Source organism: Capricornis sumatraensis, chromosome 13, assembly GCF_032405125.1.
Source record: "Capricornis sumatraensis isolate serow.1 chromosome 13, serow.2, whole genome shotgun sequence".
In the NCBI taxonomy this organism is placed as follows: domain Eukaryota; kingdom Metazoa; phylum Chordata; class Mammalia; order Artiodactyla; family Bovidae; genus Capricornis; species Capricornis sumatraensis.
In genome coordinates, this window is record NC_091081.1 from 64,142,073 (window position 1) to 64,159,728 (window position 17,656).

General features: G+C 36.6%; 1 protein-coding gene across 4 annotated transcripts in view; it reads right to left on the reverse strand.

The window, feature by feature from the left end:
• REPS1 (RALBP1 associated Eps domain containing 1) overlaps positions 1-17,656 on the reverse strand; it is an 88,594-nt gene that overhangs the window by 8,468 nt on the left and 62,470 nt on the right. For 2 of the 4 annotated variants that reach the window (XM_068985012.1, XM_068985010.1), the window contains 4 exons: positions 12,945-13,032; positions 12,088-12,189; positions 2,180-2,252; positions 659-777 (listed from right to left, as the gene is read on the reverse strand). In XM_068985012.1, the coding sequence (XP_068841113.1) occupies positions 659-777; positions 2,180-2,252; positions 12,088-12,189; positions 12,945-13,032 (382 nt within the window). The remainder of the gene's footprint in view (positions 1-658; positions 778-2,179; positions 2,253-12,087; positions 12,190-12,944; positions 13,033-17,656) is intronic. The other 2 variants (XM_068985011.1, XM_068985013.1) reach the window with 2 other exon arrangements.

Here is a 17,656-nt window from a genome sequence, read left to right on the forward strand (position 1 = left end):
CTCTGCTGCGCACAGCACTCGTCTTGCTCCTCCCTGTTCCTGTAACACTGTATGTCTGGTTTTCTTCCCACCTTTCTGACTACTTTTAGCTATCAAATATGAAGACTTCCAAATTTCCTCTTTCCATTTAGCATTTTAGTTTATTATTTCTAGTAAATGTTCTCAAATAATATATCAATCTTGCTTAGCCCACAGGTCCAGCGACCTGTCGATTTTTCTCTTCTTTCTCATCATTCCAAACACATAATATCAAAAACAGAACACCATCACCCTCTATCCTAACTTTTCTATTTTGACCAACAGTAAGACCAGTCATATAAAAATTGAACCCTCTGAGTACGTTATGACTCCTCTCTCTCCTCTATCATGGAATGTAAGACCTATTAGCTTTTCCTCCTTAATATCTCCACAGAAAATTTTTCTTTTAAAATCTCTTGTGGCCATCTCTCAGGTTCCCATCTTTATCATTTGAACTCACATTTTAGATAGTCATTAAGGAAAATAAATTCCCTTTCATCTGATACTTTTTCAATTTAAAATTTTTCTTCAGATAAATATCAAAAAATAAGAGAAAACAAAATACTGTGTATCTGTAATCAACTAAATATATTTAACAATTTAACATATTTAATTTGTATCACAGTTCTCTAACCCCTACCTGTTGTGACGGAAAAGGTCCGATTCATATCTAAAGATGATGACCTAGAATGAGAGGGCTGAGGCCTTGGAGGTGGAGGTGGGGGTGCAGTGTTTTCAGGCGATGTTCCTGAATGAGACCTGCAAAATTGGCCCCGTTACAACTGGTCACGTTATTGATATTGCAGCTTTTCTTTTTAAGCAATCAAACTTAGCTAAGCAGCAAAGGATCTTATTGGTGTGACATTTTCTCCAGAGGGTACACAAGTATTACAATGAATAGAGTATTATTTATGATGTGCATTCAACAAGCAGTTACTTAATACAGCAAATAATCTTCTTTATAATTATACATTTAACAAAATTTTAAAGAACTTTAAAAAAGTTATTAACATGAATTCAAGGTAGACTACTAACCGAGTGTAATGTTTTCATATTCAGTTAAAGGCGATATTAGTCTGAAAAGCTGTTTTCAAAGAAGAGAAACTGTACTTTCAGATATGGTTAGCTTTCAACTTATTTAAATTTGGTAAGCTGAAGTACACTTTGGCTCAACTATGTGAGATGCCATCTCACCTTAAAATCACTCGTTTTAGAGGCGATTATACTCATGTTTACTCACCCTGGAGATGTGCTTATTAGCACCAAAGTCTTCTATATTCTGAAGAATCTCATGGACTAAGACAATCTAATCCTCACTTATAGGAATAAAAAGCAGACTAAAATCCCAAATGAGAACTCTAAGACATATGAAGAAGCAGCCTTCTGATTGTGTGAGGTCTTGGAGAGTCTACGTTACCAGTCTCTCCATACATCCTCCAGGTGTGTGGCAAAACACTCTTATGATGTATGAAAAGCAGTGGAAAAAGATGCTTCTGTCCTGTGCAGTTTTGAGAGGATGGTGAAGCCCTGGGAGACAGACCCCTTGCCACCTCACCCTGTCCCGTATCATTCTTGTCTGTGCCTGAAATGTTAACATGTGATACAGGTCTTCAGGATGGGTAGGTAGCCCAACACTGGGCTGCGTGTCCGGATGACATTTTAAAACACCAAATTCTTTTGGTACTTGTCCCATAACGCTCTAAAAGGAAATCTGAACATTTCATACTTAAAGAGACTCTCACTGCTCAGCTACAAAAAAGGACTGTATTAAACCAACTGCCAAGAAGTTATCAGTTTATTTTAAACCTTCCACGGAACACCAAGAAGACAACGATTCCTTTTGCTTTGCTTTCCTTTGCAAAGTGTAAAAATCATTTCCCTTTTACATCAATCAATAGGTAACCTGACAGCCTACAGAGATGTGAAGAACTGAGAAAAATAGTTTATGCATGCATGCATGCTGAGTCACTTAGACTCTGTGCAACCCTATGGACTACAGCCCACCAGGCTCCACTGTCCACGGGATTCCTCAGGCAAGAATACTGGATGGGTTGCCATTTCCTTCTCCAAAAATAATTTATACTTGGTTTCAAATAATTTTCAATATTAAAATGTAACAAAATACTTCAATTATGCTTTTTTAATTAACAGAAACACTAACCTTTGGCGAGTTACGTTGTTTCCAATCTGTTCTGGATCCGAAGTAAAAGAGTCTGAACTACTGTACCCATCTGCTGATAAATGGGATATATCCTATTTAATAATAATCATTTCTTTACTTTTTATTCTATATGCCCTAAAAAGGTAACTGAATTATTGTTTCAAACCAGGGATATTCAAAGATTGGCCAACAGGTTAATGTTTCAGCATTGTATTACTAACCATAAAAGATTAGATATAAATCAAATAAATGGTGTACTTATACAACAGAATACTATGCACAGAGAGCAATTACAATCTAAAAAAGTTACTGTTTGATAATAGAGAAATATTCAAAATTAGTTACATGGAAGCAGGGCAGGAAATAGTACATATATCACAACTTCATTTCATTTAAAAATATAACATGCACAAAGTAAAGATTAAGGTTGACAATGGATGTTAATTATGGTCATTTGTGGAACAGTGAGATTATAACTTGTATTTTCTTATTTTTATTAATTTCTACAAGTGTGAATAGTTTTTATAATGAAAAAAATTCATTTTAAAGGATAAATTAGAAGCATTTTAAGTTAAAAAGCGAACTTAATTGTTTATGCAAATTTTAAAAAAGTTGATAAAGGAATAAACTGTGCTTAGACAATGATAAAACTTATGAAATTAGCCAGAGGGTACCAATTTTTCACCTGAGGACATATTTTCAATTTCCTCAAAATCTTATAAAGGAGCAGAGAACCCCAGAATCAGACTAACAGCTATAAAGCAATAAAGAAGTTTTAAAACAGAAACTCCAGGGATCATCTGAAGAAATACTACGAAATACCTTTCAAGAGTTATAAATTGAAGGGACTGGTTATTTAGTTTTGTTTCATTTCAAAGTGTATCCCGCTTCTTTTTCCTGTCAAATCACTGAGAAGTTAAATAATTGGTACAGGAAGGATGCTAAAATTAACACATTCCCATTTGGACGTTGTCAACAGGCATCTCAGACCGAACACGTCCAAAACTGAATTCCTACCCTTTCTCCCACCAATCTTCTACTATAATAGAGTTCTTCAATTTACAGTGGCTCTGGCTAACATCCCTTGAATCACGCTGATTCCCTTGGCCCCACCCCTCACATCCTGTGTATCACAAACGTAAGCAAATCCTGTCGTCTTTTCCCACAAAATCTAGCCAGAATCTGACCACTTATACTGCTACCACCCTAGGCCAAGACATCATCTTCTCTTGCCTGTGTTATTATAACCGTTTCCTAAAACCGTCTTTCCCTGTTTGAATTCTTGCCTTCTATTACCAATATAGCAGCCAGAATGATCTTGTTAAAAAAGGAAGGTCAGGTTACATCACTTTTCCATTCAGAAACCTTCTAAATGGAGTTTCATCTTTCTCGGTAGAAGTCAGTCTTACACTGCTCCCCGATTACTATTCTCCCACGTGGCAGTTCTAGTTCAGGTGTTTGCTGGCTGTTTCCAGTAGATATAAAGAAGGAATCTTCCCTAAACCAGGGCTCCATATTGGCTATTCCTTTGGCCTAAAACATCCTTCCTTAAGATACTCACACAGTTAAATTCATATCCTTCAAGTTTTAACTCAAATGCCACTTTTTGGTAAGGCTTTCTTTGATCACCTTACTTAAACTGTCACTCCCTCTCCCCTTTCACAACTTAATTTTTATCCAGGGTGTTAACTATATCCTAAGATAGTTATTTTTATTTCCTTTTTCTCTTGTCTCCCCTATAAAATGCAAACTTCATAAGGGCAAAGAAATTTTTGTTTTGTTTACTGCTGAATACTCAGTGTCTAGAACAGAGCCTGACACATATTAATAGTATTCCATTAACAATGACTGAATGAACATGTACACAATTTCCTGTGAGAGGAAGAAAGGAGTGGGGAAGAGCTAGCTGAGAGGGATGGCCAACAGGAGGCCTGCCTTGAAGCAGGTGCAGTGACAACAAGATCCATTTATTAATACAGAGGGTTGCTGCTGCTGCTGCTAAGTCACTTCAGTTGTGTCCGACTCTGTGCAACCCCAGAGACGGCAGCCCACCAGGCTCCCCCTGTCCCTGGGATTCTCCAGGCAAGAACACTGGAGTGGGTTGCCATTTCCTTCTCCAATGCATGAAGGTGAAAAGTGAAAGTGAAGTCACTCAGTCGTGTCCAACTCTTAGCGACCCCATGGACTGCAGCCCACCAGGCTCCTCCGTCCATGGGATTTTCCAGGCAAGAGTACTGGAGTGGGGTGCCACTGCCTTCTCTGAATACAGAGGGTAGGGGTCTTTAAAAGGATTGACTATTCTCTGCATTATCCAGTGAAGATAATACTAAATGGTTATATACTCAAATTCTTCAGATTCTAAATGCAGACTAAGGATAAGAGACAAGATGGCAGAGGAGCAGGTGGAAGTGGAGTACACCTCTCTTCACAGATGCATCAGGAACACATCTTCAGATGCAGAAGACCTTGCAGAGCACCAGCTTAGAGCTAGCAGGAGTCCCTGACCACCGGAAAGGAACATACAGATCCACACAAAACTGGGCAGGACAAAGAAGGGAAGGCAAAAAGAGGAGCAGAGTCAGCACAACTGAACCTGTCCCCAGCAGGTGGGGAAGTGGAAGAAGGGGTGATATCCCTATATCAGGGCAGTCGGTTGGGACAAAGGGGAAGCATCTGAGACTGTTGGAGAGTGAAGGAGCTGATCTGTGACAGTCTGAATGGAGTGAGAACCACACAGACAATCTGTGCCGTGGCCCTACAGAGCCCAGGCAGGGACACAGCCCACCAGAATGCAGAGCAGCTGGGAGCTGGGGCGTAACCGCAATCCCAGGGCAAAGACTGCTGTTGATTTTGGGGAAACAGCCGAGAGGGATGGGAGGGAGGAGATTGCCGTAGGGAGTGCCTTTGGAATAAAGTCAGGCAGTCATGGAAGCAGGGTGCTACTGCTGAGTCACATACAAGGAGTGGTGCCATCACTTCTCCCCCTACATGCTGGCATGTGCAGCTGAGTAACAGAGGAATATCCCAGAGAAGGCGGCCATTTGAGTGCCTGACATGCCAAGCAACAGAGAAGGACCCTCATCAGACCCTCTGAACGCCAGCTGCCAGAAGCTAGAAAGAGATTCTAACAGCACCACATCTCCTGTGCCCATGGCTGCCAGCCTCCCGGCATACCTGGCACCATCAAAGTCCCTGCGACCTAAGCACCCTACCTGCACACCTGGTCCTCCCTGGGGCAGACCCAAGTCCTAGAGGCAGCCTCAGGAACTAATTCCTGTAAATGACCCACAAGCAGAGGTGGGGGTAGAACCACAACTGAGTTCCAGGGGCAGAGTGGACAAGGAAGAGGGTTGAAAACCTTTTCACCAGCTATACTAGCTAGAGATTATATCCACATGATCAACTAGGCAGACTCTGTGTCTATGGAATGCATAGAAGGGCGAGTATATCCACAAAACAAAATGCCCTAGCTCTGACAGCTGTGGACGCTGGAGGCAAGAACCTACAAGAGGAGAATTAGATTAGAGTCTGTGCTGTCCCCACAACTGGTCTAGAGACCAGCTCCCCCAAGACTGGAGGGCTTCCTAGCAAGGCAGAAGTGGACTGTGAATCACAGGAGGGGAAAGGATGCTGACAGCTGAGACCTGAGAAAAACATTTATTATTATTCTTATATTTTGATTTGTTCTGTAGTTGATTCTGGTTTTCTTTCCTCTGATGCTGTGGTTGTTGACTTCATTATTATTGTATCTATTTAACCTTTCGAGAATTGTTTAAAACACATTTTATTTCCTTCATATACATCTATCTCTACATTGGCTTTTTGCAGATCTGTGGGGCTTTTTCTTTGTTGTTGTTTCGTTTCCTTATTTATTATATATAAATTCTATTTATATAGAATAAGGTTTATATATTATATATTATATATATACAATATATACACTACTGTATACAATATGTTCTTTATATATATATAGAATATATATACATATATAGAGAATATACAATAAGATTATTATATAAATCTTTTTATATACTTTACTTTTCTATTTTCTTTCTTCTTTTCACTGTGTTAGTTTGCTTTATTCCTCACCTGGCTCTCTTCTTTGGTCTTGTTTTCTGTTTAGTTAGTGTTGTTTTTAATTTGTTGATATCACTTATAGTTTCCTTTGCTCACAGGGTCACTCTCTTGTACTTTGTTTTTTTGGACTATTTTGATTTTGTGTGTGTGTGTTCCTTTGTTTCTGTTACTATTTGTCTGATTTTGAATTCACCATTTGTCTGGGGTTCTTTTTTTTGTGTGTGTGTTTTAATCCCCTTTATTGCCATAACAAACAGCTTGTGGGATCCTGGTTCCTTGATGAGAGACTGGGCCTGAGCCTCTGGGTTGGAAGCACGGAGTCCAGGACACTAGTTGGCCAGAGAATTCCTGATCCCAGGGAGCCTTAATTAGTGAGAACTCCCACAAAGGCCTCTTCCTGTATCCAAGGCCTGGCACCACTCAACTGCTGGCAGCACCAGCAAAGAGCACCTTACCCAAACAAGAAGCAAGACCTCAAGAGGAGACAGGCTTCCCAGAGACACCCCAAAACACACCACTCACACAGCCCTGCTCATTAGAGGGGGGGAAAAACTCACCTCCTCCCAACATGAAGCCTACACAAACCACTGAACCAACCTCACTCACTGATGGCCAAGACCAAAAACAAGAGAGGATACGTCAAACACAGTAAGTTAGATAACATGAAAAAACAGAAATATTGTGCAAACGAATGAACAAGGTAAAAACCCACAACACCAAATAAACAAAGAGGAAATAGGCCAACTACCTGAAAAAGAATTTGGAGTGATGATAGTAAAGATGATCCACAATCTCGAAAACAGAACGGAGAAAATGCACGTCATTTAACACATTTAACAATGACCCAGAAGAAACAAAGAATAAACAGAGACAAACACAATTACCGAAATTAAAAATAATCTACACGGAATCAACAGCAGAACAACTGAGGCCGAAGAATGAACTGAAAGACAGAATAAGTGAAAATAACTGCTGAAGAGCAGAATAATCACAGAAGAATGAGAAGAACTGGGGATAGTCTCAGAGACTGCGGGGATAATATTAAACTACCCACTCCAATATTCTGGCCTGAAGAATTCCATGGACTGTGTTGTAAAATATTAAACACACCAACATTCAAATTAAGGGGTCCCAGAAGCAGAAGAGAAAAAGAAAGGGTCTGAGAAAATTGTTTAAGAGATTATAGTTGAAAACTTGCCTAACGTGTGAAAGGAAATAACCAATCAAGTCCAAGAAGCACAAGAGAGTTTCATAAAGGATAAATCCAAGGAGAAACATGCTGAGACACATATTAATCAAACTGACAAAAATTAAACACAAAGAAAAAATATTAAAAGCAGTAAGTGAAAAGCAACAAGTAACATACAAGGGAAACTCCACACAGTTAATAGCTGATCTTTCAATAGAAACTCTGCAGGCCAGAGGCAATGGCAGGATATATTTAAAGTAACAAAAGGGAAAAATCTACAACCAAGACTACACTACCCAGCAACAATCTCATTCAATATTGACAGAGAAATCAAAAGCTTTACAGATAAAAGTTAAGAGAATTTAGCACCACCAAAGCAGCTTTACAACAAATGCTAAAGGGACTTCTATAGGAGAAGGAGAAGACTTACAAAAACAATTAAGAAAATGCCAATAGGAATATATTACTTTAAATGTAAATAGATTAAATGCTCCAACCAAAAGACAGACTGGCTGAATGGATACAAAAACAAGACCCGTATATAAACTGTCTACAAGAGACCCACTTCAGACCTAGAGATATATATGGACTGAAAGTGAGAGAATGGAAAAAGATATACCATGCAACCGGAAACTGAAAGAAAGCTGGAGTAACTATTCTTATATCAGACAAAATAGACCTTAATATAAAGGATATTACAAAAAATAACAGAAGGATACTACACAATGATCAAGGGATCAATCCAAGAAGACACAACAACTGTAAATATTTACACACCCAAAATAGGAGCATCTCAACAAGGCAAACACTAACAGTCATAAAAGGGGAAACCGACAGTAAAACAACTAGTAAGGGACTTTAACCCCCCACTTACACCAATGGACAGGTCATGAAAACAAAAAATAAGGAAACATAAGCCTTCAATGACACATTAGACCAGATGATCTAACTGGTATTTTTAAGACATTCCATCCAAATGCAGAAGAATAAACTTTCTTCTCAAGGTCTGCACAAGGAACATTCTCCAGGGTAGATCACATCTTGGGTCACAAATCAAGCCTTGGTAAAATTTAAGAGAACTGAAATTATATCAAGCATCTTTTCTGACCACAGTGCTATGAGACTAGATTTTCAACTGTGGGAAAAAAAAGCTGTAAAAAACACAAACACATGGGGAATATGTTTAAAACATATTAAATAATACGTTTAAAATAAGCAACAGGTTACTGAAGAAATAAAAAGGGAAATAAACATATACCTAGAAAAACAAATGATAATGAAAACATGATGACTCAATACCTATGTGATGCTGCAAAAGCAGTTCTAAGAGGAAAGTTTATAGGAATAGAGTCTTACCTCAAGGAAAAAGAAAAACACTGAATAGACAATCTAACCTTACACTTAAAAATAAGGGAAAAAGATCTCAAAGTTAATGGAAGGAAAGAAATAATAAAGATCAGAGCAGAAATAAGTAAAAAATAAAGAAAGAATAGCAAAAATCAGTAAAACTAAAAGCTGGTTCTTCGACAAGATGAACAAAATTGACAAATCATTAGCCAGACTCATCAAGAAAAAATGGAGAAGACTCAAATCAACAAAATTAGAAATGAAAAAGAAGAGGTTACAACAGACAACGCAGAAATACAAAGGATCATAAGAGACTATTACGAGCAACAATATGCCAGTAAAATGGACAATCTGAAAAAAATGAACAGGTACTTAGGAAAGTTCAACCTTCCAAGACTGAACCAGGAAGAAATAAAAATTTTGAACAAGCCAATCACAAGCACTGAAATCGAAACTGTGATCAAAAATCTCCCAAAAAACAAAAGTCAGATGGCTTCACAGGTGAATTCTATCAAATGTTTTGCGAAGCGCTATCCTTCTCAAAGTCTTCCAAAAATTGCAGAGGACGGAACACTTCCAAACTCATTCTATGAGGCTACCATCATCCTGACACCAAAACCAGACAAGGAAATCACAAAAAAAGAAAATTACAGTCCATGTCACTGATGAACGTAAGTTGCAAAAATCTTCAACAAAATTCTAGCAAACACAATCCAGCAACACATTAAAAGGATCATACACCAAGATCAAATTGGGCTTATCCCAGGGATGTCAGCCTTCTCCAATATATGCAAATGAATCAATGCGATACACCATATTAACAAATTAAAAAATAAAAATCATATGATAATCTCAACAGATGCAGAAAGAGCTTTTGACAAAATTCAGCACACATTTATGGTAAAACTCTCCAGAAAATTGGAAAAAAAGGAACCTATCTCAAGTATAAAGGTCATATATGATAAACCCACAGCAAACATTATTCTCAATGGTGAAAAACTGAAAGCATCTCCTTGAAGATCAAGAAGACGACAAGGGTGCCCACTCTTGCCACTATTAACAACATAGCTTTGGAAGTCCTAGCCACGGCAATCAGAGAGGAAAAAGAAATAAAAGGAATCCATATTGGAAAAGAAGAAGTAAAATTCTGTTTGCAGATGACATGATTCGCTACCTACAAAAGCCTAAAGATACCATCAGAAAATCGTTAGAGCTAATTGGTGAATTAATTTAGTAAAGTTGCAGGATATAAAATTAATACACAGAAATCCCTTGCATTCCTATGCACTAAGAATGAAAAATCAGAAAAAGAAATTAAGGAATCAATCCCATTCACCATTGCAACAAAAAGAATAAAACACCCAGGAATAAGCCTATCTAAGGAAATGTAAAAGCAATATACAGAAAACTATTAAGACACTGATGAAGGAAATCAAAGACAACATAAACAGATGGAGAGATACACCATGTTCTTTCTTGGATTGGAAGAATCAATATTGTGAAAATGAAGATACTACCCAAAGTAATCTACAGAGTCAAAGCAATCCTTATCAAATTACCAATGACATTTTTTACAGAACTAGAACAAAAAATATCCACAATTTGTATGGAAACCCAAAAGACCCTGAATAGCCAAAGCAAACTTAAGAAAGAATGGCACTGGAGGAATCAACGTCCCTGACTTCAGACTACACTACAATGTAGTCATCAAGACAGAATGGTACCGGCACAAAAACAGAAATACAAACCAATGGTACAAGATAGAAAGCCCAGAGATATACCCACACATCTATGGGCAGGTGTGACAAGGATGCAAGACTTTATCTTTGACAAAGGAGGCAAGACTATAGGATGAAAAGTCTTTTATTGAAAAGACAGTATCTTCAATAAGTGGGGCTGGGAAAACTGGACTGCTACGTGTAAAAGAAGGAATTAGAACACTTCCTAAAACCACACACAAAGATAAACTCAAAATGGACTAAAGACCTAAATGTAAGACCAGAAACTATAAAATTCTTAGAGGAAAACATAGGCAAACACTATTTGACATAAATCATATCAAGATCCACTATGACCCACCTCCTAGAGTAATGGAAATAAAAATATACAAATGAGATCTAATTAAACTTAAAAGCTTTGGCACAGCAAAGGGAAACCATGAACAAGATTTAAAGACAACCCTCAGAATGAAAGTAACTGCAAATGAAGCAACTGATAAGAGATTAATCTCCAAAATATACAAGCAACTCATGCAGCTCAGTATCAGAAAAACCAACAAACCAATTAAAAAACGAGCAGAGGACCTAAACATACATTTCTCCAGATGACATACAGATGACTAACAAACATATGAAAAATGCTCAACACCAATTATTAGTAGAGAAATGCAATCAACACTACAATGAGGTATCACACCACACCAGTTATAATGGCCATCATCAAAAACTGTACAAAAAATAAGTGCTGGAGAGAAGGTGGAAAAAAAGGAACACTCTTGCACTGCTGGTGGGAATGCAAACTGATATAGCCACTATAGAGAACAGTATGGAGATTTCATTAAAAACTAGGAATTAAACTACCATACGACCTAGCAATCCCACTACTGGGCATATGCCCTGAGAAAACAGTAGCTGAAAAAAACACATGTATTGCAATGTTCACTGCAGACATAGAAGCAACCTAGATCTCTGTTGAAAGATGAATGGATAAAGAAGTTGTGGTACAAACATACAATGGAATATTACTCAGCCATATAACAATGAAAGAGTTTGAATCAGATCTAGTGAGATGGATGAACCTAGAGCCATTTATTCAGAGTGAAATAAGTCAGAAAGAGAAAAAGATCATATATTAATGCATATATATGGAATCTAGGAAAACAGTATTGATGAACCTATTTGCAGGGCAGGAAAAGAGACTCAGACATAGAGAACAGGCTTATGGACACAGTGTGGGCAGAAGAGGGTGGGATGAACTGAGGGAGTAGGACTGAAATACAAACATTATCATATGTAAAACATATAGTAAGGGGAAGCTGCTGAGTATCACAGGGAGTGCGACCCGGTACTCTGTGATAACCTAGAGGGATGGGATGGGATGGGATGGGATGGGATGGGATGGGATGGGATGGGATGGGGTGGGAGGGAGGGAACATATGTATACCTATGGATGACTCATGTTGATATACGGCAGAAACCGACACAACACTGTAAAACAATTGTCCTCCAATTAAAAATAAATTAATTAATAAAATAAACCTCACACGGAAGATGTAATTTCGTCTTTCACTTACCTACAGTATTTCCAGAAGCAAATTTCACTGATGAATTTATCTTATTTTCTTCTGAAAGGTCAGATGTTTTCACAAGCAATGGGCTAGTGGGATTAGTATGATCTAGGAGAGAATTAATAGGTAAACATACAAGATATAGATACCTGCATTAATAAATTCATAAACCTCAGAGTATAAGACTTCATTTTAATACTCCAAAGAAGTAGCAAGTAAATCCATGAAATATAAGACAAAGTAATATTTTAATAGGATAAATATAAACCTGTTTATATAGAATTTGTTATCTGCCACAACAGAAGATATCTTATAATGAAAAAGTCAAGCTGCATGTTCATACTTTGTTAATTTTATCCCTTAGGGCAATTAGTTAAATAAAGCACCACACAAACAACCGTAAAATAAGTAATTTATTGTTGTTGACCTACATAGAAAACAAATCTACCTTTGAGAGACCCTAACTAAAACATTTAATCTAAAATGAGGAGAAACTTCAAGAATTAAAGCAAAATAAACAAAGACAATATTCATTTTAACATATACCTCTTCAGTTAAAATTTGAACACATTTTTCAATGTAGATTCATAAGAATGATCATAAAAATACAGAACGCATTATAAAAGTCACATTTTCCAAGCATCCTTATTTAAAATTTTATAAATTAAATTCAATAATTTGCTTAAATTTAAAAATATACACATAATACATATATTGCTGTAGAAAGTACTATGTTAAAAATAAGTAATTAACAAAAGGAATTTGAACTCAGAATGACTGCTTGTGTATTTTGGTTTGATGCTAACCTAAAATATTAACACAACACACTAAACTAAAAAACAACCCAGCAACAGTTTTCTTACCACTGCCAGTTCTTTTAAGTTCCATTTCCTGCATGTGGATTTTGCTTGGAGTCATCCGAATGGGAACCGGATGAACAATAGCAGTATCCTACAGACAAATGGGAGGACATACAGAATTTGTATTAAAAATGCCAAGTAGATACCATGAAATAACCAAAACTAACAATACTTCAAAAACTAGTGGACAGAGTTCTCATTCACACTAAACTAAGCATGAGAAGTAATTTTTTAACTAAAAATTCCAGAATTATATTTAAAAAATCAAGCTTACTGTATATGCTTAAGAATCTGATTTGTTTTATAAAAAGTATATTTTAACTCTGAATGATTAAAGATGTGAAGAAAAAAATTGGTCTTACACAATTCACGACAATATTCAAAGGCAAAGTGTGAAACGATCTGATGATATTATATAAATTTGAACCTTTGAGGTTAAAAGTGAACTATTTATGAGAATCCAAAGACTGAGTAACAGACTGAACTCATTTTCACTAAACTGCTCAAGAAAACTTGACACTCTTCTTTTTCATGTATAAACAAAGTTAATGAAATGCCCATCGTATTGTAACAGTAGGCACAATACATACTTCATATAGATTAGTTTCACAGAACTGTTTAAAATTCATGCATAAAACTTCCACAAAGGAATTCATTTTCTAAGTTAGGATAAGTAACACTCCTACTCTAATACTTAAACTTTTCATGACTATAATACATCTGATAATCCTCAACTTAAGTCATGAGTAGCAAGTCTAGTTAAGAGCAGTTAAGGAACTGGTAGAACAAATTTCTGAAAAGACTGAAAAGTGTATAAGGCACTGCATGGCAGCCTTTCCAAACGGGAAGGAAGAGAGAAAGGTGCATATGGGTAGCCAGGCAGGCCTGGCCCTGGGAGCTGAGCCACCCAGGGGAGGAACAAGAACAGGATCAAGCAATTGGCTTAATGGCAAAAGACCAGCTGATAACATGGCTACAGGAGTTCAGCTCCTTCTACAAGGAGCTGGCTTATATTTTGAATGTGCTGCTGCTAAAGACAATCTGAGATCCTTAAATTTTGAATATCTTGTAATGAGTTTATAATTTAGTGTAAAGAATAATGACCTTTCAATTTAAGTTAGACACTGTTCTGGTGACAGTATTAGGTAACACCACAGAAAGCTGAGTTCCAGCATACCATCTCCTGTTTAAATTACAGGTCTCCTTGGCTAATTCTCGTAATCTCTAAATTCAAACCATTAATAACAAATGAATTATTTATTGCAATTGTATGGATAAATCCATTAACAGTAATTTACTGTCCCCATACCAGTGAGACTCTGGACAGATAGTTATGTACTATCTAATAAAACTGAACTAACATTTCACCTACAACTCTAAAATTATAGTTATAAAAGATGAATATAATAGATAAAAGTTTATAGATTTCTCACATCATAATGAGTCATATTCAAAAAATTATTAACAATAACTCTAGGCTATGGTTATAAAAAATATGGCTTCAAGAATAACTATTTTCTTAACTTACAATTTTAATAGCAGAAATAACTGCTAAGAACCAGAATTTAACATTCTAAGGCAAGATTAAAGGAGATTTAACATTCTAAGGCAAGATTAAAGGAGAAAGCATGATATCTCATTATTCCAAACCCAAACAAACTAGGAAAAAACAAGCAAGAAAAACTTATTAGATGCTTTAACTCATAATACTGATCTAGTATGTATTCTGTGTGTGTGTTTATAAAGTCAGATTTATGAAATTTGTAACAGAAATATTAAACAGCCTTTTCACATATTAACCATACAAAAAACAGAAGTCACAGTAATGACACCAAGAAAAGAAAATCATGAAATCTTCTAGAATGAATATTCTCTAAATAATCTGCCTAAGTTTCTGTACTAGTAAATCAATTTTCTGTTGTTATGAGCCTGCTGCTGCTGTTGCTAAGTCACTTGTCGTGTCCGACTCTGTGAGCCTACAACAGTGTTAATCCACTAGCTCCTGCTACTAGCAGGACAAGGCAATACATGGAAGAGTTTTACACAGATGACCAGGCCTAACCTCAGACTACCGGACTGGAAGCTTGGTTTGTGACTATGACGTGCAGCACAATAAAGAGCATTTCAACATCCAGATGAAGAACCATAAATGCCTATGATTCTTTTGAGTCCCGAGCCAAAAGATGCTAAGCAAAACTTCTGCTCCAAATTAGCATCCTCATATTTAAAAATAGAGAAAAAAGTAAAAAGACTGACTGGAGGCTCTGCCCATTTCTTCTGTCTACTCAAATCACACAAAGCCTTTAGGACCCACTCCTACACACTCACAACCATGGCACATTTGTATCATATATTTGAGTACTTCATCTGATACAACTTAGTACTTTACTGAATATTCCATTGTGCTCATATATCTATATTTTCTACTTGGCTTAAATCTTATTACACTATTTGTCTTATTATCCTGCTTACTTTCTATTCCTGTGTCACTTAGCTCAGGTGCTCATCATCTGACACTCTCAACCCCATCAATCCTTCACATTGTTGCCTGAATAACCTTCCCCAGCTACCTCTTCAGAACCTCCATCTTCTCATGGAACTTCTTGTTAGCTCCCAGTGTCTATGAGATTAAGTTCAGATCTTTGGTTGAGCATACAAAGATCTTCCCACTTGTGTTTCAATCATGCTCTTTACTCCCCATCACTGCCCCATACACACCTACCCTATATCTCACTGCACTGAACTGCTCCTGCTCATGATTTTCTCTCTGCTTGGAATGCCCTTGTCCACTCCTGCCAATTAACAGTTTCATTTAAAAATTCATCATACAAATGTAACCTCTTTTGTGAAAACTTTCCCAAACATACTGGGCTGAGTTATTCTACAGTTCTCTACCCACAGTTTGTTCACAGCTACATATGATAATTATCACAATCAGCTATATTACAATCATCAACCTGTAATGATCAAGCTGTGGTCTACTTAAGACTGGAATTTTTTTTGACATCTTGGTATTCCTAGAGAATAACATGGGCACCTGGAAGGGGGCTCCACCAAACCAAGTGACTGGGCTGGGCATAATCAGTGGTCCAATGAACTCCCTTTCACATGCTGAGTGACACGAACATTCTACAGCACTCAAGATCAGACATAAACCGCGGCGAAGACTAGTGCACTGCGCTTCTCATCATTTCAGACTTTCCCAGCAGAAACAGATTCTACCAGAAGCTATTAACTGATAAGCAGTTCAACAAAAGTAATCAAGTTTCTGGAAACGAGATAGCAAAAACCCAATTTCATAAGAAATCTGAGAGCCTAAAGCCAGCTTGGTTTTCATGTGAGGTTACTGAACTGTGTGACAGCTGTCTCTAAGTGTCACAGAGCAGAGTGAAGCTCTTCACAGACTTAAAACTTTATTGAGCAAATGCCTACTTATCAAATTTTGGCTTTTAAAAATTACTCCATCAATTCTTTCCGACATGGTAAGGTACGCTAAATTTGTATATCTGAACTGTGGTGTTCTTTCTCTCCTATGTGATTCTAATTTGAATGGATCTTATTTACTTACTTATAATTCTCATTTATAAAAGCCTTGCTGAGGATCATTTGGGATTGTGACTACAGACTGTTCTGTGGATAGGCAATATGTTAAGTAAGAATTAGATGATGGTTAAGAAGCTCAGACCCTCACTGAGAGCAGAGCATTGTACCAATTGCAAGTTTATAGTGAGATTATAATTCACCACAAGAGAAAAAAGATGTTTTCTGGTACCAGATTATAAATATTTAAGACTGCCAACATTATTAAATTTAGAGGTCTAAATTCAAGTTTAAAATGTTGATTGACCATTTATATTTTTTTTTCCCTAGAGCCTTCTGTCATACTAGAAATAACAAAAGAAAGTAATGTGTTATGTCATGTAAAACATTAGGCTGGAATTCACAAATTTGGATATTATTTTCAAGAAGTTACAAGAACATCACTGTTATTATGTCAACTATTTCCCTGCATTTTCTGCCAGTCATGAATCAATTTATTTTGCCTTTGAGTCTATATTTTTAATGTTCTTTCCTAGCCTGACAATCATAATACAATGAATTTCTATTTTCAATATCACTTAAGGGTTAGAGAATAAAAGAGAGTCTCGACTGCTATATCCTTCCCTGTAAAGTACTTTTACTAAAGTACTTTAAACAAAATTAACTTGACTCTGCAAATAGGAGATAGGAATAATATGTAGAAATGAAACTCAGAGCTAAAGTAAAACAGCTTATAGCACACCTGTCACTTTCCAAGGGACCTTAATTACTGCTTCTAATAAGCAGCAAAAATTGCTAAGCGTTACCTTTTATTTATCTTCCATTTTTCAGAGACTAAAATCAAATATTAACATCCTCAAAGTGGTAAGAAAAGAGAAGCCAAAGGCATAGATAATCTACATATTAACTGTTCCCTAAATAATGAATAATCATAATATAGACACTTAAAACATTTTGATATATTATGTTTGACTATAACAGCATTCTCTATATTTCAAATAGATACAAATTCTTTAAAACTGTAAAACACCAAAGGTTCATTCATTTAAAATGCTGAAGCCATACTATTATCTTTAAATGCCACTTCTCCCCAATTTATATTAAATAACAAGAGTATTTCTACATTTAATGAATAAAATGCTGGCTATCTTCGGTCAGAAACACCTCAAAAGAAT